The sequence below is a fragment of the Delphinapterus leucas genome, chromosome 10, assembly GCF_059928025.1.
Source record: "Delphinapterus leucas isolate spDelLeu-1000000601 "Yukka" chromosome 10, BTC_Dleu_Yukka2, whole genome shotgun sequence".
Taxonomy (NCBI): domain Eukaryota; kingdom Metazoa; phylum Chordata; class Mammalia; order Artiodactyla; family Monodontidae; genus Delphinapterus; species Delphinapterus leucas.
The window spans coordinates 43,539,620-43,562,043 of NC_143138.1; the positions used below are offsets into that span (position 1 = coordinate 43,539,620).

At 35.8% G+C, this 22,424-nt stretch overlaps 1 protein-coding gene across 1 annotated transcript in view; it reads right to left on the bottom strand.

The window, feature by feature from the left end:
• Window positions 1-353: 353 nt before the first annotated feature.
• The window catches only part of COL21A1 (collagen type XXI alpha 1 chain), a 127,277-nt gene continuing 105,206 nt past the window's right edge, over window positions 354-22,424 (bottom strand). Inside the window, exons 17-29 of the mRNA XM_089918920.1 lie at window positions 20,647-20,691; window positions 18,471-18,524; window positions 16,823-16,876; window positions 13,909-13,962; window positions 12,224-12,295; window positions 10,506-10,541; window positions 7,774-7,818; window positions 5,063-5,095; window positions 4,334-4,480; window positions 4,190-4,244; window positions 3,482-3,682; window positions 2,595-2,672; window positions 354-1,256 (exon numbers count right to left, since the gene is read on the bottom strand). Of these exons, the coding sequence (XP_089775046.1) occupies window positions 1,069-1,256; window positions 2,595-2,672; window positions 3,482-3,682; window positions 4,190-4,244; window positions 4,334-4,480; window positions 5,063-5,095; window positions 7,774-7,818; window positions 10,506-10,541; window positions 12,224-12,295; window positions 13,909-13,962; window positions 16,823-16,876; window positions 18,471-18,524; window positions 20,647-20,691 (1,062 nt within the window). The 3' untranslated portion in view covers window positions 354-1,068. The remainder of the gene's footprint in view (window positions 1,257-2,594; window positions 2,673-3,481; window positions 3,683-4,189; window positions 4,245-4,333; window positions 4,481-5,062; window positions 5,096-7,773; window positions 7,819-10,505; window positions 10,542-12,223; window positions 12,296-13,908; window positions 13,963-16,822; window positions 16,877-18,470; window positions 18,525-20,646; window positions 20,692-22,424) is intronic.

The following is a 22,424-nucleotide window of genomic DNA, read 5'->3' on the forward strand; positions in this document are numbered from 1 at the left end:
ATTATACCCATTGAATAAATGACCATGTCAAATGGATAATATACTCAAGAATCAGTTAAAATTAAGTATAAAAAAAGACACTGCATTCAGGCCTGTACAAAACTTTATTGTACTTTGAATAATAAGCAAAGTAAAAAAATTTAGAGCATGATAAAGATGGAATATCTCAAATTATGTTCCTTACAAAAGCATTAAATACAGTACACAAAGACTGTTTATAATATTTTAAAGTCTGCTAAAAATATCAAGACATCCTAGGATTTGTGGAGTTACCTTTCCTGTCAACTAGAGCATTGATTCCCACTAGCTTTGCTATAATAAAAGTTAACATATATGAATGTACACATGTAATAACTGAAATGGAAAATGAAGGCATGCAACAAACATTCCAATTACTAAGCAAGTATGAAGAAGAAAGTCTTTTTGGTATTTCTGAACTTACAATTCCTTTGAACATATCGACCAGGTCCAGTGAAACTTTTTTTCCAGAATGTTCAGAGGTGATATTCAAAACACTGAACAACCCCAACAGTCCATCACCACTGTCTGGTAAGCACAGACACTGGAGTAAGGGCTGATATGGCAATACGGTCTGTTCCCAAACCGAATATCAGCCCTGATCTCATCTCCCATGTCCAGATGCACGTTTGGACTAATGTAGAAGTGTGAGCTATGAGCTATGAAACATGAAATTCACACAGACAGGAAGTTGAACTCAAATACTCTGCCGCATGGAGGCTGAATGTGAAATTTTTCACAGTGACTGAAACTGACTGGCTGACAGGCAATGGTGTTTTTTTATATTTGACTTTGACTAAAATGAATGGACTTACAAGAAACCCTTGAGATTTAGTTAATGCTACTAATCTAAAGGCTCTGAAGAACTGAGGAGCCTTTAAAATCGGTATATGTGACCTTTTCTATATTTTTCCTTAAGGAAAGAAACAATAATAAAAACACCGAGGTACATGAGTTTCTTTTCAAGGGATTACTGTTGTTATCTTCCTGAGATGCAAAGACCACAAAAGAAGAGCACCATGCCTAGGCTGCTGAATGAGGCATCAGACACTAATAGTTTGGTCCTTTTCTAAAGGGATCTCTTCTGACAATGACACTAAAACACAGTGATGGATCACAGATGCCCGGGGGTCCTGGCTGCCCTTGGATTCCAGGTTTTCCGTGGTCTCCGTCTTTGCCGGGGAGACCTGGGTCTCCTGGAGGACCTTCTTTGCTTATTCCAGGGGGGCCCTCTGGACCTAGGATGGGACATTAGCAATACATGAACAGATGAGTTTGGTTTTGTTGCTGACACAGCTGAATCTGCAAAACATGTAAACTGGTAAAAAGACTCCCTTGAAACTTTTACGTATTTGCACTAAGGTGAAAAGAGGAGGTATCCTCTTGCTAATTCTATACACCTTCCATTTTGAAAAGAACTATCCAAAAGTAATTTTTGTACAACTAGGCCGAGCTATGTTAATATGCAATCATGCTGCTGGTGAAGACACAGAGCTAACATTCTAATATTTCAATTTGTGGATTGTCCAAACTATTTCTTCCTCTCAGCTTATCTTTTGCCAATATTATTATAAATTAGTAGGTAATATATCAGTAAGCTAAAACTCTAATAAAGCCACTTTTGTGCCATATTTGTAGTCAAAATGACTATTTCCATTATATATATATATCTATATATATATCTATATATTTTAGTTTCCACAATGAAATACATTGTCATTACCATAGTATACTAGTAATCAATACACAGAGGTATTATAACACTAATTTGTGAACCATAACTTAGTTCAATTAGCATGTTCAAAAGAAGAAAAATTAACTCAAGATATTGGCCTTTTAAAGTTGATGACCCAAAATAACAAAAACAAAATATTTAGGTTTAGGGATGGAGCAGAGTGGACTGGGCACTTTCTACCACTAATACTTCCTGCTACTACTACTAATAAACATTTATTCAGCACTAAACTACAATTGTAGGTATTGTTCAAAATGCTTTACATACAAAGTATTAAATCATTTGATCCACCCAAAAGCCTTGAGCAGTAATAACATCTAAAATAATAATGATAGTACACATTTATTGAAAACATAACTTTTTCATGCACCGTTCTGATAGCATGACATGTATTAATTCATTTAATCTTCCACCAATGTCATGATGCAAAAGACATCTCATCACTATTTTACAAATGAGGAAACTGACACACGGAGAAGTTAAATAATGCAGCTAGCAGAGGCTGGCTTACAGGTCCATCTCAGCATTATTCTGCTTCCCTGAGAATCATAAAGATTAAAGGTGATATACACTAGGTAAGCCTGGGCGACGTGGAACCATCTGAGAACTATTCTAAGGAGTGGTATTCTAAGGAGTCTAAATGATAAGTGAGAGAGAATCCTGAATGATTAATGGATATAATATAGGATAAAACTTCTAGCAGTTACAGCTCAATGTGTTGAATGTGAATCACTCAAAAAAGGAAACGAAAGTCTTGGTTTCAAATCTTTGGACAGAGATTTATGATGATTTTCTTAACGTAAAATGTGCAGCAACACTTATGAGCATCATCAGTTCATACCTGGGGGACCAGGAGGACCTTGTACTCCAGGGTACCCAAGCCCTTGGCTCCCCTTTGCCCCATTTCGTCCTGGTAAGCCTGCAGAGTGTCAGAGAGGGGAGTAAGCTTACTTTTCCCATAAAATCATTTCCTCCTAGATTATTTCTTTCAAAGCTGTTAATACACACATTAAAAGAAAAATAAATCTTTAAAAATTAGCCAGCCACCTATTTATTATTATTAACAGGACACAGAATTTTTGAAGCGAAACTTTATAAAATGATCAGTGGTCTAGAAAAACTTAATGAAGATTAAATATTAAGAAAGGAAAATGGTTTGGAATTATTAGCTCTTTTTGTTACTCATAGTTGTTCTTTTATTACTTTGATGAAACATCTAAATTGTTCCTATAATATTAAATTAAAAGGAAAGAATTATCAACCAACATTTCACATAAATATTCAAAAACAAAGAGCAGTAAGTTGTGGGCTATTAGGAAGTTTGGTCGCAAAACATCATTTTTCTTATAGAAATTTATAGAAAACAATTTTGAATATGGTTACAGAAGTTACCAAAGTCAAAATAAAGGAAATGGTGTCTGTGATGTTCTATTTAAAGACCTAATTAGACTCAAGCAAAATTTCTAAGTACATTGTCAACATTTTCTGATTTACAGGTTCACATGCTTCATAACGTTGACCTCTCTCTTGACTTTAGGATATTCTTTCATGAAATAGAATGACTGTTCTTTAACTCAGTTGACAAATTATTTAAAGACTTAGGGACAGAAAAATTTTTTGTCTTCAAGAAAACAAACAGGAACTCTTGCCTGTTAAATAAGTTTAGGATGTGAATACAAAAAATACCCTTTTCTGTTATTTATTTGCTTACACATACAAACTAAGTACCTTTTAATCCTTTGGCACCTGGGCGTCCTGGAGCTCCCATTAATCCAGGAACACCATCTCTTCCTGGCAAACCAGGGAATCCTTGGGGACCTTCTGGGCCCATGGGACCAGGTGGCCCAGGAATACCAGGAGAGCCATGCTGGGACTGGCAGTGATCACAACTCTGAATTCTTCCACTTTGAAGTAAGACAGGTAGCTGGGCTTAAAAGCAAAGAAACCCCATCCCTTATGTTTAAATGGTGAATGGGCATTAATAATATCACTCATATTTTTTCTAAATTTACAGATACATATCTCTTGGCCAATAATTTCACTTCTAGAAATTTAACTATGGAAATATCCATTGCTCTGTGCAATAATTTTATTGTGGCAATTGCTTCAAGTAAGGGAAAAAAGGAAGTGCCCCTCTAAAAGAAACTGGTAAATTAAATTATAGACATCATATTTTGAACAAAATTACCAGAATTATGTCAGGGAAGAAAATTTAATCAATGGTGAAATAATGATAAATTGCTTTATTAAAAAGGTTACAAAGGGTACATATAATATTTTACCTTTATAAAAATACTTATCTGGAAAATAAAAATGAGAGGTTGATAAATGTCCTTTATTTTCTTCATCTTACTTATATCTTTTATAATTTCTACAAAGAATTTGTATTACTTTTGAAATCTGAAAGTTATTAAAATCTCTATGTTGGAGACTTACCTCTTAATACATCAGTGCAAACTTGTCGAATAAACTGTTCTGAAAATTCTCTCCCCTGCATCAAATTATTAAGGGTTATGACATTGACATACCAAGTAAAAAGCAACAGAAATATGAAAACTGTGAAAGAAGCAGAATACATACGGGCTTCCCATCTAGTCCTGGGGGTCCCTGAGGACCTGCTTCCCCGGGTTGCCCCTGGGGACCCGTAGGCCCCATCAGACCATTCACTCCAGATTCTCCTTTGGGTCCAGTGGCACCTCTGGCACCAGGCTCTCCCTTTTCACCTCTCTAAAAACAAAAGAAATCTTCAAAAGTTCTATTTAAATATTTCAGGAGGTATAAATGCATCATAAAAGTCTTAAGGATATGGATATGAAAATATATAAACATATAACTAAGTTATATAGGAAATTGTTGGGAAACACCGTAATTGATCAGGAAGGAAATTTCATATTATATTAAACTGTCATTTATCCATCCATCCAACCCTACAAATAACCACTACCTAGTACATATATTGATTAAGCAATATGCATAGTGCCAGAGATACAATGATGAACGTGACACAGTCTTGTCCCCAAGGAGTTTAAATCCTAGAGAGATAGATGTAGAAATACACAATATTCTTCATTGAGAAACATGCAGAAAAAAATTAGCTCCTAATTTAGAAGAAGAATCAATATTACTGGCAAATATGTAACATTTCATACCTAATTCAGTGAATCTACATATTCTGAAAATCTCTATTTAGGAACTACTAAAGAACATGAAAGATATTTTCTGTTTGTGATGTCAATAGCTAGATTTATACAGTATTAAAAATCAAGCCATGAGGACTGAACAGACAGCATAATACATGAAGAAACATACCTCTCCTTTTGTACCATGATGGCCTTGAATTCCCTTTGAAAATTAATAGGGAAAAAATAAATAAATAAGTAAATGTGCAAGCTACAGTACTAGCAATGTGGCATGCACCCTTTACCACACATTTAATCAAACTTTAATTTTCAGTTTGGATCTATGTTCATCGGTGATATTGGCATGTAGTTTTCTTTCTTTGTAACATCTTTATCTGGTTTTGGTATCAGGGTGATGGTGGCCTCGTAGAGTGAGTTTGGGAGTGTTCCTCCCTCTGCTATATTTGTAGTGAGATGGATGGACCTAGAGTCTGTCATACAGAGTGAAGTAAGTCAGAAAGAGAAAAACAAATACCGTATGTTAACACATATATACGGAATCTAAGAAAAAGGAAATGCTCATGAAGAACCTAGGGGCAAGACAGGAATAAAGACACAGACCTACTAGGGAATGGACTTGAGGATATGGGGAGGGGGAAGGGTAAGCTGGGACAAAGTGAGAGAGTGGCATGGACATATATACATTACCAAACGTAAAATAGATAGCTAGTGGGAAGCAGCCACATAGCACAGGGAGATCAGCTCGGTGCTTTGTGACCACCTAGAGGGGTGGGATAGGGAGGGTGGGAGGGGGAAACAAGAGGGAGGAGATATGGGGATATATGTGTATGTATAGCTGATTCACTTTGCTATAAAGCAGAAACTAACACACCATTGTAAAGCAATTATACTCCAATAAAGATGTATAAAAAAAATCGATCAGCAAGTAAAACACTCTCTGTAAGGCCATTCTTTAAATATGGAAGTTTCTGAAGAAATGCAAGGGTTTCTACCAGACAGAATATTACAAATGGAGCCAGAGTAAGAGGAAAGATAAAATAGTAAGCTCTCTGGACTAGAACCAAATGAGAGCTAAAACTGAAAACAGCTGTCATCTGAGAATCCACTAGGATGATTTCATGAGGGAAACATTCTCTTGGACCCCATTCACAATGTGAACGCCAGAAAAATCACACACGTGCAGCCCTTGGTAGGATGACAGTTAACTAGGACTTTGTTTACTTTGAGAGATTGGGACAACTATTCAGCTGTTGAGAGGCAATGGCTGTTCTGCTCCCCCGCCCCTACCCCGCCCCCTGCCATTCTCCCTGTAGACTCAGTTCCTGGTGGTGGAAAACGCAGCTTCCAACACACCCAGGACAGAAGCTTTCTAGGGAACCAAAATCCTGCCTTGGGGGAGCAGACTTCCTCTTTTCCTTGAGAAGTGAGATAAAAGAAAACAAGTTAGGGGAAACTTGCAGAGAGTGTCATCTGTCAATCAGTGAGCTAACCAAGTTGTGCACTCAAAATCCAAAGAAAATATCCTTCTATCAGAGAGTTACTGTGAATAACAATTTGGGGTAAAAGGCCTGGGTTGCGGAGGGTGATGGATGAAGGGGTGAGGGTCCTCCTATGAGGAGAGCTGTTTAAAGATGCTGTGTGATTAACTCAGGGAAACAGAGCAGGTCAGAGGGGAATAGGGACAGAGCCGATTGTCACCCAGTGGTGTGAGTGGAGTGAAGGGACAGGAAAAGGAAGACCTTTTGTATTGCACATAACTGTACGTAGGCAAACTCTGTCCATTTCTCCTTTCAGTGATTCTTGCTCTGAAGTTCACTTCTAAGTTCTCAACTTTTTGACATGTAACACTCACCCTCCATCTTACACAACCTTGGGGCCATGTGCTTTCAAAGACTGCCCCCCACACCAATGGTCTCCCCCATTCCTCCAAGTGAGGGACCCAGAGACCCCTGTCCTTGGAGACATCACCTCACAGTTTTATCCCCCTACCTCCAGAGTCAGTGTAATCACTGAATCTTTCTCCCACCCACACTCCCTAATCAGTTGGATGCTTTTCTTTTTTTTTTTCTTTTTTTTGTGGTACGCGGGCCTCCCACTGCTGTGGCCTCTCCCGTTGCGGAGCACAGGCTCCGGACGCGCAGGCTCAGCAGCCATGGCTCACAGGCCCAGCCGCTCCACGGCATGTGAGATCTTCCCGGACCGGGGCACGAACCCGTGTCCCCTGCATTGGCAGGCAGACTCTCAACCACTGCGCCACCAGGGAAGCCCAGCTGGATGCTTTTATTTGTCCAATATGGCTCTGACTGAACCTACATGCCACTTGGCAATCTCACCAAAACATGGCTTCATGAGGAGAGTTTAGTCAAGGAAGAAGCAAGGCAATCTTATTATGTATCTACTGCACAACACAGTTCCTCAAGATGGCATTTTAATTCATCTCTAGTGTAGTAAATTATATCTTTGAACAAACTAGAGGGAAACAAGGACATTCCTTCACTGTGTATGGCCTCAACTACTCACATTTCAAGGAGAAAATCAAAACTCAACAGTGGGTACAGAGATGCTGCCATGTATGGCTGCCTTGGGCCAGTACTACTCCAAGAAATGGGTGGAACTGTCTACCTTTAGTCATTTATTTGGTCAGAAGAAAGCACTGAAAATCAAGTTTCACAGCCACTGAGAGTATCAGCATGGGAAAATGAAAATATAAATCAAAAGATTAAAGTTGTGATCACCATCACCACTAGAATTCTCATCCTTGGGCACTTAGAATGCAGGCTACATCTCCCCTTCTCCCCACCCATTTTTATTTGCAAGTAACCCTCTCTCAGTATTGTTCATTATGTGATTCATTATTTCATTTTCCATAAAAAAAAATACCTGTGGCCCTGGAATCCCTGGTCTTCCATTCTCTCCCTTTTGACCCTTTAAAATTGAATAAATGTTATTCATTAGTTTGCACACATATGATGCAATCACATATACAACACAAACTATGTACTGTGCTGTCATCTAGAAGAAAGGTCACAAGAGCAGTGATGCAAATATGTAAAATGATGTAAGAGAAGAAAAAAGAAGTGAGAGGAACGTCAACCGAATCTTACAGCTAAAATGGATAAAGACAAGGAACGAACTACTGACTTTGGGGAACATGTAAATAATGTTAGACAGTTGAGGATGTTCTGCTGAGTCCATGTTCACAGCATGAAAATAATTTAAAAATCCAGTGGCTGTGGTCATTTTCTTAATTTCAATGACATTATTCATGTTCGGTGTTGATTATACACATGAGGGCAAGAAGATCACTTGAAGGACATTTTTAAATTAAAAATATACTGTAAAATACATTTTGAATGAAAATCTTTAAGTTAGGACAAATAGAGAAAAAATTAATAAAGATATAAACACATTTGTCCATTCAATTAATATTTTGGGACATCCTCCTTGTATAAGACATTGGGCCAGACCCTGAAACTCTAGTATTTCATCCCTATGTTGAACAGGATAATTAGCAGTTTCTAGCAAAACATACACCTAGATATACAATCAATTAAAGATCTAGTGACTGAAATTGTAAATCACTCCTGCATAGAGGTTTTTTCATTTACTTACTTACATCAATGAATTCCCAGGGGCCCTATTTGCTGTAGGGACACTGTTGCAGTGTCCCCATGTTGCCTTCAAGTTGCTTACTATGTGGTGCAAAAGCTAAGCAATTAATCTCTTTAATAAGCAGTTAAATTCTAAATTTCAAAGTGCTAAGATACTAAACCTTAACTGTTCTCAACACATGAACAAACTAACGTGACATGATAAAGGTGTTAGCTAACCTTACAGTAGTAATCATATTGCAATATATAAATTGCACCTTGTACACCCTAAACTTACACAATGGTATATGTTCATTATATCACCTTAAACTCGTACACCTTAAACTTATACATTATTATATATTAACATTGTGCCATGTATACCTTAAACTTATACAATGTTATATGTTAATTATATCAATAAAAATATATACAGCTAAATTCTATTGGAATTCTATTTAAAAAAGAATAATGAAAATACTGTCGATAAGGATGCAGTGTATAATTATATATCTGGAACGGATACTATTGGGACATACAGTGGGGCATCTGATAAAGAGGGTAGGAAAAATGACTCCACCTTGAGTGCAGCCCTCAGGGATGTGTAAGTGGTACCCAACTGGAGAAGACGGGGGTGTGGCAGGGAGAGAAGACACAGGACAGAGGTGTATAATTTCTTCCAGCTAAAGCAGCAGGGCAGGAGCAGATAATAGTGGGTAGACTGGCAAAGAGATAAGACTAAAGAAGATTCAGTCCAACAAGGAGGCACTTTATGGGCTGGACTTTATCTTGAAATGTGTGTGGAGCATCACTGAAGGACTCCTAAGCAGTTGTGTAACTTAGTTACTGATGCTGGTAAAAGTGTGGGGGGAAGGTGTGGACTGAACTCAAGGAGACCAGTTAGGATATTACAGTCACCCAGGACCCATGACAAGAAATGAATGGTCAGGACAGTGGGATGGGGGGGAAGGGGCTTAGTTCAAGTTTCATTGTCTGAAACAGTGTTCAGACTGTGACCTTAGCAGATTTTGATGCTATTATTACCTAAATTTGAAATTTCCTTTTATGCCACCAGATATTCTGGAGCTTTCAAAGTTCTGTGAATTTTGCAAAGTGTTTTACGTAGCAAGACTCAGCCACTATAGCTGAACTTTTTTTTTTTTTGGCCACACCGCACAGCATGTGGGGATCTTAGTTCCCGACCAGGGATAAAACCTGTGCTCCCTGCATTGGGAGCACAGATTCTTAACCACTGGACCATCAGGGAAGCCCCTATAGCTGAGCTTTGTAATCTTAAAAACATCATTAAAGTACTGTCTGGACACTTGATTTGTAATTGATGATTGGAAAAGTCTTACATTTCTAGAGCTTAAAAGACTGAAAGACCAACAGATATAGTTTATTCCTGATCAGTGTGTCACTGATTCAGCTAGCGGCGTCCTACTCACGGGTCAGGGTTCAGTTAATGAAAAAACCATCTGAGGGCCACTCGGACTGAGGTGAAACTGTCCTCATCTCCCAAAGCTGTAGCATATTTCTCCTCTTTGCCTTTGTTGCTAAGCCACCCAAAAACCAAACGTCCTTCTAAATCTCCCTAGATTTCCTCAGACTGATCTAATTTTCTGGTATAATTCTCCTGTTTATTAGTTTGAATATGTTTTATATACGGTGTTAACAGTTTCTTATCAAATTTATTTATGCCATAAGCCATGTCAAATCATTTGTGGAAACCAACACACCATAAAATATGTAAATAAATATATATTACAAGCATGTGATAAAATCCGTATGTTATTTTGTTGAATCGCTTGGTTCCCAAGTTTCCTACAATAGTGGTGTAGTGACGAATGTTAAAGTTAGATTTGATGCGTTTTGAGAAATTTAGTAAAATGAGAAAGCTGGGATTTAACAGACATTGACGGTAAAACAGGAAGGAGCTGGAAAAGCCATGTAAGAATTAAAAAGAATGAAGCCCTGAGTTTTTTTGCCAAGCCAAAAAAATAAAATAAGCCAGTAGCATACCTGAATGCCCTTTTCGCCTTGATTTCCTTTGTCCCCCTGCAAAAGGCCGTTTAATATATATCATAATGTCATATATTCTGTATCCTTTCAAATAAACATGCTTTTCTTCTGCCAAGAAAAATATATGGTCTCATGCAAATTCGACAAGTGCCTTATAAACAAAAGTTGACTCCAACATGATATTTGAGAAGAGAGTAAAAACACATTATGTCAAGATGATGTTCTAAATGAATACTTTCTTGTGCTCTTACGTTCAAAAGAAAATTAACTACAATTTCTATTTTATAAGGAAGAAGAAAACTTTTCTATATTGATCACAATCTGAAGTTAAACAAAGAGAGGACTATATTTTGACAAATCTCGTTTTATTAAATCAAACTGAAAAGTCTTCTACTATTAAGCTAATAATGGCCACAAATTTATAGGAAAAAATGAAATAAAACAACGTTGAAAAAGTATTTTAGAAAACATATGCTTCAAAAATTAACTTTTGGGGGGAAATTCATATTCCATAATACTGTTTCCTGGAATTTCTCAGCTAGAAGAGATGTTTGAAACCAACTAGTTCAGTGTCTTTGTTCTTATAATGTACCCACAGATCAGGAAAGGTAAGCGTTTGCCCAAGGTTGAGCTTGGACGCTCTTTCCAAATTTCCTTTCTACCATGCTATCCAAACATAAAGAGTAGAGTTTTGTGTTTACAGTGAATAAAATACAGATTTTCTTTTAACTGGTAGGTTTCTGTACAAGGAAATTCTCTAAATCCAAACATATTCACAGTAGTTTACTTAATCTTCACTGATGGTCTAACACTTAATTGCTGCTATGAGGGTCATTCCTGTGTCAGCAAGTACTGCCTGCCACTCATCAGAGCAAAAGGGATCACACTAGGTACAGTAATCTAGGGGCTGAGCAGATAATACATGAGGGATAGAAAAAATGAAATGGTAGAAAAACTGAAAGAGCAAGGAATACAAAGATGGAGACATAACAGTTTGTATCCTTTGCAGAACAAAAGCCAACACATCCACTTTTAACCTGAACTGTATATATCTGCAGGGGCATGGACTTCTCTGACAGGTGGGCAGTCAGTTCTTGCTCAAAGACTTCAAGCCAACAATAATATTTGTATAGATACAGCTCAGAGTTCCTTTACTTAACAGGAGAGAGAGAGAACCCAAAGTGATGCTGTTTTATCTCACCAAAACATTTTATATGAATATATATGTTTTGTGTTTTAAATTCCTTAAATTAATTTTAAGTGAACTATTATGTAATATAATTGTTTCACAGATAGGAATGCCATGGTCAAGCATTCTGGCTGTAATTTTTATTGTTTCAGACTTTTGCCCCAGTTTTGGTAAGAGTGATATTCACATTTTGGTAAGAGTGCCTCACATGGAATACTTTCCCTAAAAAGTTCTTGACACATCTGGATTGACCACAGAACAATCTGAATTTACAAGATATTATTTAATTGTACGTTTATATTTTTTGATCTGTCTCTTCGAAGATCCTCATCTAGGAGACAGTACCTATGCGGGGACATGAAAGGTGCCACAGCTCTTAGCATGAGGTCGAACACATTATATGTACACCAAATACATAGGTCAGCTCATCATTGAATGCGTAATTGGCCCTTCTACACTACATGCACAAAAAGAAAACTTACGTGGTAACAGCTGATTAACATTGAATTATATGTCCTAAATATCATACCTTTTTCCCTTGAATTCCAGGTAAACCCAGGTATCCTGGTTCTCCTGGCAGACCCACTGCTCCTGGTTCTCCCTAAGTAACACAGAATTCACATGAAGATCACAGGCTTACTGCTTGTGAAAAACCCCACTGTTTTTATCTCTATATACATCTCAAATTTAAAACTGATAGTTAAAAATTTTGTTAGAGTTATTACTATAGAAATAGTAAAGAATAGTAAAGTTCACTGAAGTCCCAATAAAACTTCTTATATTTTTTCCTATCTTTGCTAGTTAAGAAATCCTGAGATCATATCATATTTTAAAATTTTATAAACATTTGGTATTTTTATTATATTTATAATGTCAACAATAAATAATAAAGCAGTGAAAATAATAAACACAGGTATCTCTCTTTGTATTTACTAATACTTTCCCATCCTCTTGAAATTGCTTTTTCTCATAATCCTCCTTTAAAAAAACTTATTTTATTGTTACAAAACTGGTAAGTAAATAGAAGTAATAAAATTATTGAAAATCTCATTACCCACTATTTTTATTTGGTTATATATTTTTCCCTCTACCTCTCACAAACACGTACACAACTTAGATACTAAAATGTGCTGTGTATGCATAACTTAAGTAAACATAATCATTTACTTCAAAATATATTAATATTTTGAGTTCTTTATATGCCATTATGTTTTTTTAAATTTTAAATTACAGAATAGTATTCAACTATATTGATTTACCATATTTAATAAAATTTCTATTGTTAAACATTCACTTTCACAGTTTTTATTTTTATAAACAATATTGGGGTGAACACCCTTGTAGTTAGATATGCAAATTTATGATTTTTACTTTATATATATGGAATATTATTTTCTTAGACATAAATTCTTGAGCTGTTTTCAGAACAAGGAATAGTCCATAAGTTATCTTAACTCAATTTTTCTACTCCCTATCATGTCATAGGGATTATTTCCTTTTTTAAAAAAAGACTTACAATGTGAAAGTATATAATGATGATGTATCAACAATATTTAGGTTAAAATTGTAAGAGATAGGACATGCTCCTGAATATGCTTCATGGAGTTTTGGTTTTGCTTTATTTGCTTTACCATTAGTCCCAAACTCTGTCATATTAAATAAAAACAACTCTCTTCTGTGGAAACTAAGTTCTGTTCTCTTTGCTCACTGTGCGCTGTTGAATATTACTCTAGATTTTTAAAGGCTAGAAGAGAATTGAAAATCTGATTGAAATAAACATCAACTATTTGGTTTGGAGGAAACTGGTAAAGGCAACTGTGACTCCCAGACTGAAAATAAAGTCCCATCAATCAGCAAACAAAGAAACGCCACCACCAGGGGAGACACACTCATTCAGCCACATAAGAGCGTGATATTCTCTGGACCAGAGAAGATGTTCATATTAGCATCCAAATTTTACTAATTCTAGAAAAACCAAACTAAAGCATATTTCATGCCTTTATTACCCAAACTTTGATAAAATATCCAAAAAACAGAAATGAAATTGGCCCACATTCACCACTGGCTTTCAGGTACCCTAATTTTATGTTAAAAGGTAATCCTTCATTTCATCTATCTTTTCTTAAAGGATACAAATGTTAACCTCATCAAATAATGAGAGGAACTCATACTTCTTTGAAAACATTTCCAAATGCTTCAAAACAAATTAATTACCTTGAGCCCAGAAGACCCAGGCAGCCCTTGAAGTCCAGGTTCACCTTTATTTCCCTGTCAATGCATCAAAGCCATTTGAAATTTTTTGAATTTAGTCACCATATATCTGATACAGACACTTAAGGGAATACATTTTAAACAACTTTTGCATTTTCAACTTTCCAATTGTTTGAAATATAGAATCTATATGTGAAGCCTACTTATTAAGAAAAACCCTTTTAAGCAGGGAAGTGAGTCCGCATATTTATAAAGCTTTCTACCAGCCTGTTTGATGCTGGCAGCTCGAAGTAAAAAGGGAGATTCCAATCTTTAGGGACTGGCACTAATTAGCTAGGTCTTTGTGCTGCACAAGCCAGACACATGTATCTTAATAGCATCTTCTAGGCTGGAAATCTTCATCTTTCTCTGTTTTGCTTTCTCTGTGTGACTCATTTTCAGTATGCAACTGAAAAAAGAAAATTAGCCTCAAATGCACTTTTGAGTGGCTTTTGGAAGAAGCATGAATCAGAAAACTTTTAGTTTGCGTTCTTTTTCAGGATTCCAGTGCAGTCCTTGCTAACAGACATTTGGAAAGCAAGACCAAGTTGTCAGAGCAAAGAGTGTAAGATAGGAAAAGAGGATTGGTTATAAAAGACAACCTGCCTCCTGGATCATCAGGAGAGATTGTCAGTGGTGGTTCTGGCTTTCAAATATACTTGGACACCTGAAATCACAACCCAATCAATGTCTGGCAAAAACCTATAATTAAAGAGGTTGGTGTGACACCTAGAAGTGGGGGGCGATGATCACCCAGAGCCAGGTCAGGCTCACTGATCGTAAAGGGAACCACTTTCATTCTCAGCTTAAGTTGAGAACCACGTGAGCATACTATTTGGACTTAATTAAAGCATTTAGCACATAAAAGCATGATTATACCATAGAACAATGGTTCCTTAAATTTTCTGATTTTACAAATGATTAAGCTGAAACTCAGAGGTGACAGGACTTGCCAAAAGCTACATGACCTGATTATGTTAATATACCCTGATGTCATTTAGATAATATTTTATAAAACTGGAATATGATAGGGTAAAATCGACTTATAAATGGTTCAATGGCTATTTTACAAAGAGGTATTATAATCTAAATTGGAAGTTTTCTAAAGATCTACCACAGAATTTCAGCCTCATCCCTGCCTTGCTTAACACAGCTTTTTTTGTCTTACTCTTGAACTTATATCAATTGTTACTGAAGGCATAGTTCACAAATATATTAGTTGACAAAACCAGAGGGGTAAGGTAACATAGAGGCAAGTAAACTATGGCCTGTGGGCTAAGTCAGCCCAATGCCTCTTTTTGTAAATAAACTTGTACGAAACACAGGCACATCCACACCGTGGTGGCTGCTTTTACATTTCAATAGCAGAGTTGAGTGGCTGCAACACAAATTATATGGCCCTCAAAGACTAAAACATGTCCTATCTGGCCCTTGGCAGAAAAACTTTCTAAGACCTGAGGTAATATACTGCATGAAAACAAGTTGAAATGTTTCACTGAAAAGATTACATTTAAGAGGTATAATTTTAACATCTTGAATCTATTTTTAACAAAATAATCGTAGAAGGACAAGATGAGGGAAATCAAACTTTATAGTAATTTATGTAAGAACAAACTGTGATGTTAGAATCAGCCACTTGACTCCCCAGCCACAACAGCAGACCTACCCAAGTGGTGGATGCCACAAGTACATTGTTCTAACGTCTTTTATGGAAAATCTAGCAGGTTTAGTTGACCTCCAGCTCAGTGTGAGCCAACGATGCTAAGTGGCTAATTAAAAATGCTGACAAAATCTTAGGCTGCGTTCTTAAGAATTAGAGGATCCAGAACGTCATGGGAGAGTCCATTGTACCCAGTTATTTAAGGAATATACAACTACTCTATTTTTTCTTACAACATGACCTTGCAACATGATGGAGAACCTCCACTTGGCAAGTGCACACTTACTACTGCTAGGACTCACAGTGTTCCAAGCACCCACAGGGTCCACCTCTGGTGAGAGGGCAGCTACTTTTCCCTAATCACTGGGCTCCCAACGACATTTTATCCTATCTCTTTCTAGGTACTTTAGAATTAAAAGTAGAGTAGATTAAGCCATGTACTCATTTTGTATGCCAGGATCTATTTCCCTGGTCCAGTTAAAGGTTGAATGCTTCCAAAACAGCAATTCCGTCACTTCCTTTCAGAAGGCTATCCTAGAATCTACTTATTAAGTAGTCAAGAATAGTTTCTTGCGTTGAGCCAGAAGGTACCCGGTCTGATCCTCTAATAAAAAGAAATTCTCTTACACATGACTCTGTACACCTAGAAAACGGTCGAATCATGGTACTCAGAGTGCCAGTTCTAGCTTAAGAATAACCTCACCTGACACCTAAATATATTGTCAAGCGTGCCTTACTTTTTAAATGTGAAAGTTAAGATAATGTGCCATCTTATCCACAGTCCCAAGGGAGGATAAAACTCATTACAAGGCATTTTACAAATAAAAATCCCACATACATTCCACTAAATAAAAAACCAAGAAGAGGACTTGGAAGTTGGTAAAGTTACCCTCAGTGGTCACTACAGATACTCTAGATGGTGGGCTGGGTACAGAGCCCCATAGAGCTCTGGGTATTCCTCAGTCCCCTGAGCTGCCAGTAAGGGAAGAGGGCTGAGTCATGCAGGATCTTGGAACTTTTCCAGCTTAAACCAGGCCTGCTTTACGTTAGCATGTTTTATATGCTTAGTTTTTGCCTAAGACTTCATTCCTACAAGTGCTTGTTCATAGACTTCAAACCACATTCAAAATAAAATCAATGTAGTTAAAACTTTGACTGAAGTACCTAAATGGTCATTTTGCACAAAGCCCTCAATCTTGTTAAGTTAATTTTCTTTACCTTAGATCCTGGGGCTCCAGGCTGACCTGGTGAGCCATCGCTTCCCATCAAACCCTACATTTTAAATGGAAATTGCAAGAGCAATTTAGAGAATAATATTTTTAAAATATTCAATCAGTTTTCAAGTTATACATTACCATCATAATCAATCCACTAAAATATAATGCAAGATATGGGGAACATCCCTACACACATCCAAATAAAGGATAATAAAGAATCAAACTATGCAAGGTAACATGAAGGCTGGCAAAGCCCTTGTAATTTGGTTGCTTAAATCACCTACAAATAGCAAAAATGACTGGAGAGCTAGTAAGAGACAAATGTAAAGAAAATTTTCTTTTTTCTACACTCTACTTTCTTCCTTTCTCATGATGGCCAACAATTAGATTACTTCATAGATGTTATTTTGGTCAATTTTACTTACATTTTCTATTTTCTTGAATAATGATTTTAAAGAATTAAAATCTAATAATTTCTCTGAATGTAAGAATGTCTATTCAAGTTACAAATGGCCATATTTTTAGTAACCATATAATTCAAAATAAGACACTGATAACTATTCTAGCAACAAGGAACTAATTTAATTTAGATTCCATTTAAATACTATTACATATATAAAAAACATTTGCTTTCTCTTAATCACAGCAAAGGAAATGTGATGAGCAAAAAAATATTCAATTAGTATTATCAGAAAACAGAATCTCAGTATAGTCACATTGAAAACAGCATGTCATCACTACTATGGTTTGCTATCAATTCAGGATTTATTACAACTATAAAATGTAAAATACACTAGTCATAACATAGTGTTTGAAATATTGGAAATATTAAATATAGATATTCTTGAAGTTCAATGAAGTTCTAGTCAATGCCTTCATTTTCTGGAGGCTAACTTAAATACTGGTAAATAATCAAGTTTCATTTAATAATTTGGTCTTGATGATGGAGGTAGATGAAGAATATTCCATTCAAATCTTTCACCAAGATCTTATCAAATCTTTTCACTGGGTAAAATATCTGCTTTTTTAACTTACATAATTAAATGAAAGGTCATAAACTGTCCATTTTTTTTACTTAAAAAAAAGCTATTACAGGCAATTTGATTCATAGATTAAAATACACATTGCTTCTAACAATTTACTTTTAGAAATTTTTTATGGAGTCCTATACACCATAGGATTATCATAATTTCTAATATCATACTCATATGTCCCTTTACTCCCCAAACTTCCAAAATTACTTGTTCACTAATTTAGGATCTTCCTATACTACCTGTTCTGAATATATTCTCCCTCATTAGTGTAATAAATTTGTAAATTTTCTAAAAAATAACAAAGAATATTACTGAGTTTTAGATCTTCTCATGGTACTCAGTATTTTTTTTAGCTAGGATATTTGTTTTCTGGTATAGCTACAGTAAGCGTTCTTAATCCTTACTTGGGTAGCCAACTTTTTGAGAATCTGAAGAAATCTAGACTCCTCTAGAAAAATGAACATAATCTTTTTCATACAAATGCATGGAATTTGTGGATCCCAAAATTCTCATTGCTGAATCCTCCCACCAGTTTTGTGAATTTCAGAATAAGAACCTCTGGTACATAATGACAACATTTCAAACACCCCAGTAATAATAATGACATTAACATACAGGTATCCCCGGAGCTCCTTTTTTTCCTAGTGGTCCTGGAGGCCCAATTTCTCCCTAAAAATCAAATACAGATCAAGTTTAAAATTGCAGAGTATCAATTCATCTTTAGAAATTTCCTACAAAAGCATTATGAAATGAAAACTCAATATCAATCAGCCCAATGTGTCTGCCTTTCCTTCCTATATTGTAAGACGAAGCAATGCAAGGTAAAAAATCAGGAATCTAACATCTTAAAGACGTAGGCCTAGGGTCTGTGGAATTATTAAGGAAAATATTTTCATTAGGAAATCAGGAGCGGCACTCTTATTCTTTCAAAGGAAGACCTAGCAGTTCACACACTGTTGGTGAGGTGAAACAACAGAGGGAAAAAAAATCAAGTGAAAAAATTTCTTATTTACCATAATTTAAGAGCTATGATAGTAAGTACAGATTAAGAAAAATTAGGACACAGTTTAATAGCATTTAGACTTCAGATTTTGGGATTGTGGCTGACCTGATGCTCCAAGGGATTTTCTGATTCCAGAACAACAACCCTGGAAAGAATATCCTCTTTGAGAAGCAGGAGAAGTCTTCAAAGATCCCTCACTTTAATAAAATATACTCTCGGTTATGATTGTGATTATGAGGATTTGGAAGTGTGCAGAAACCTCGCTAGAAGTTGAGCAGCAGGAAACAAGAGGGCTGGAGGTGTCTGAGGGGACATGCTCAGCTTTTAAGAAACTGAACACTGGGCCAGCTATGGGGAGGGGGCAGGAATCTTTAGTACCTACAATGGCTCAGGACCCTCAAAGGGCACTGAAATGGTACCCGTGGTTACCAGCAGGAGGCTCTCCATGACCCAGTTAGGCTGACAGGACGCCCACTAACTAGGATGAAGCAACAAGCTCAGCATCAACAATTAAGACAGGAGAGGCAGAAAACCACAAGACTGAGAATCAAGAGGAATAACAATGAACTGCAGCTGTCAGAATGGCTAGAAAGAGAATTTAGAACTACATGTGAAATCTTTACAAATGAAAGAATGGAATCATGAAAGACTACTAGGACTGAAGATAGAACAAGAGACTAGACTATCAAGAATAAAAAGATGTTATAGCACAGGGATGTATATATATATATATATATATATATATAAATGAATCATTTTGCTGTCCCTTGAAACTAACACAACGGTGTAAATCAACTATACTTCCATAAAAAAAAGAATAAAAAGATGTTATTAAAATTTGAAATTCTAGAAATGAAAAATATGATTGTTTAGATTTTTTAAAAAATCAATTGATGGCTTAAACGGCAGATTAGACACAGTAAAGGGAGAATAAATAGACTGGAAAATATATCCAAAAAATTTAACCAGAATTTAAGAATCAAGGATATGGAAGTAAGCAATTTAGAGATGTAGAGGACAAAATTAAAAGGAATAAAATATGTCTAACTAGAATTCCAGAAAGAGGGAAGAGCAGAAGATGAAGAGAATTAGCATGGAGATTAACAGCTCATGTCTTCCAGAGATAATGGAAATAATTCTACAGAGCCAAGAAGCAAACTAAATTCCCACCCGGATGAATAAAGAGAATTCCATATCTAGATACATTGCAGTGAGTTTTAAGAACACTAAAAACAAATAAAATACCTTAAAAGAATCCCCAAAGAAGGGACAGGTCACTTACAAAAGAATGATGATTAGAACAAGAGCAGATTTTTCATAGTGAACCATGGAAGCCAGGAGATGACAGTAGAAAAATTTCAGTGTATTAAGAGGAAATAATCATCAATCTTGAATTGTATACTCTACAAAATCCTCTCTCAAAAACATACTGGTAATTGAATAAAAACTGACAGTTTATAACCAAAGTATTTGTACTAAAAGAATTTCTAAAAATACAGTTTAGTAAGTAGTACAATTTTCCCAAAAGTATGGTCTAAGAGCACAAGATAGAAAGTAACTAAGTAAAATAGAGAGCATGTATGTAAATCCAAATTCATATCTGTATAAAACAACAACAAAAACTAATTGTAAGGTCAAAATAATAGCTTCTGAAATTATATCATGTTTGAACCATTAACTGTTGCCATGAATGTGGTAAAATGTATTCTATGTGAAGAGACATCACCACTTTGCCCTTTTCATAATCAGATTCCAGGCCCAAATCTTTCAACTTTCATTAGTACTTACTTTTTGTCCCATTAATCCTTGGTTTCCAGGAAATCCTGGGATTCCCTAAAAAGAAATAAAGTAGATTTTTAATTTTAAAAATTTAGACTGTATCATTAAAGAAGAATAGGCCATAATTGGAGTTTTAACTTGTAAATAATGCAAATCATCAAACATATCTCTTGACTACATGAAACCACTACTTATATTAATCAAATTTTGGAAAAGAAAAATTTATGAGATTTATTATTATACATCTGATATTTAACATTTTAAATACCAGCTTTAAAAAAAAGAAGCTATGAAGATATTAATCTTGGCTCTTCTTTCAGACCAACATAAGTGATAAAATAAGAAGGATATTTCATTTGAACACTTTCTTATGTTACTTATAATGATTAATGCAAAAAGACTGTCAAATCATAGGAGTTCAGATTCAGTACAACAGTTCCAAAGGCCCTCATAGTCTCACCACCATAACTGAAAACTAATGAAACTAAATAATTTCCTCCAAATTGAGCCTTGAAACACCCAGGAACCTAACTCCTTGTATAAGATATGGCAATCTTTCTCCTAATGATTCCCTTGCTGATAAAATTGTGGAGCATATGCAGACCCGTTTGTAGAGAGACAGAAAGAAAGAAATAGAGAGCTCTTTCACATGGCTGAGCCCAAATGTATGAGTTCTCTAGCAAGATTCAGAGAAAATTAATGCTAATTGTCTGAATTTGAGAATAACATGAGCACATTTAATAATGGGAAAGCAGTTCTATTGTCATTCACTGCATTTTCCAAAATGATCATTTATCACCCCAAACAAACAGAGGTGGTACTAATTAATTTTTATTTCCTATTCATTTTTCTTAGCTCCTTTCTTGATGATAATTCAATTGAAATAATGAATAACATTTGTTTATGTATATATATATGTATTGACTTTGGCAGAAAAGGAAATTCAAATGACAGGGAAATTGGGCACCATCAGTATTTCTTTGAAAGCTCTCTGCATCTTCAGGGCTTTCAAAGAACAGCAGTGGTACTCAGTAAATCAGGGCAACTAGATCAAGTATCTTCAACAACAGGGAAAGTCTGCCATTGTTTTGATTTTCAAATCTTGACTATTAATACAATACTGGTCCATGTGGTAGCCACAATTACGGTGCAAGATATGGCACACAGTTCTAGTTTTAAGATCCAAACTTAAATGATAAATTGGAATTCAGTTTGATCCTATTTGGCTCAATTAGTTCTCCATGGCACTACCTCCTTTGCAGAGAAAAGTTGTATGAGAGCAAAGTCCATCAACAAGGGACTAGCATTCTGGTTGCTTTATAAACATACTAACTAGAGAATAACATAAAACGATATAAAAATTTAAAGTAACATTATAAAACATGAGCACAGAATACCCTATCAGCACTCTAAACATAAAGCGAGAGTAAATAATTGAGTTACGAGTATAAAGAAAACAGAGTGAAACGAATTGTATCCTTTCTAAGGCAGAAAATGCATACTGTCAACACAATCAAAGTCAATATTGTTCAAAATAAAGGCTTCCATTTCAATAGACCATGATTTGGCATGAAACCACCCAGAACCAACTCCCATTCAAATACACACTCATACCAACTCACCATAATGATTAAGTTCTGAATTTAAATAAAATTCAAATAAAATCTGTCTGTAGAATCTTATCAGACACAAGGTGGCCATACATGGTTCTGCAGCTGTGTCTATGCCGTGTTGCTTGGCTCCAAGAATCTCTAAAGTGATCCTGCAATTGCCCTGATACTTCTCAG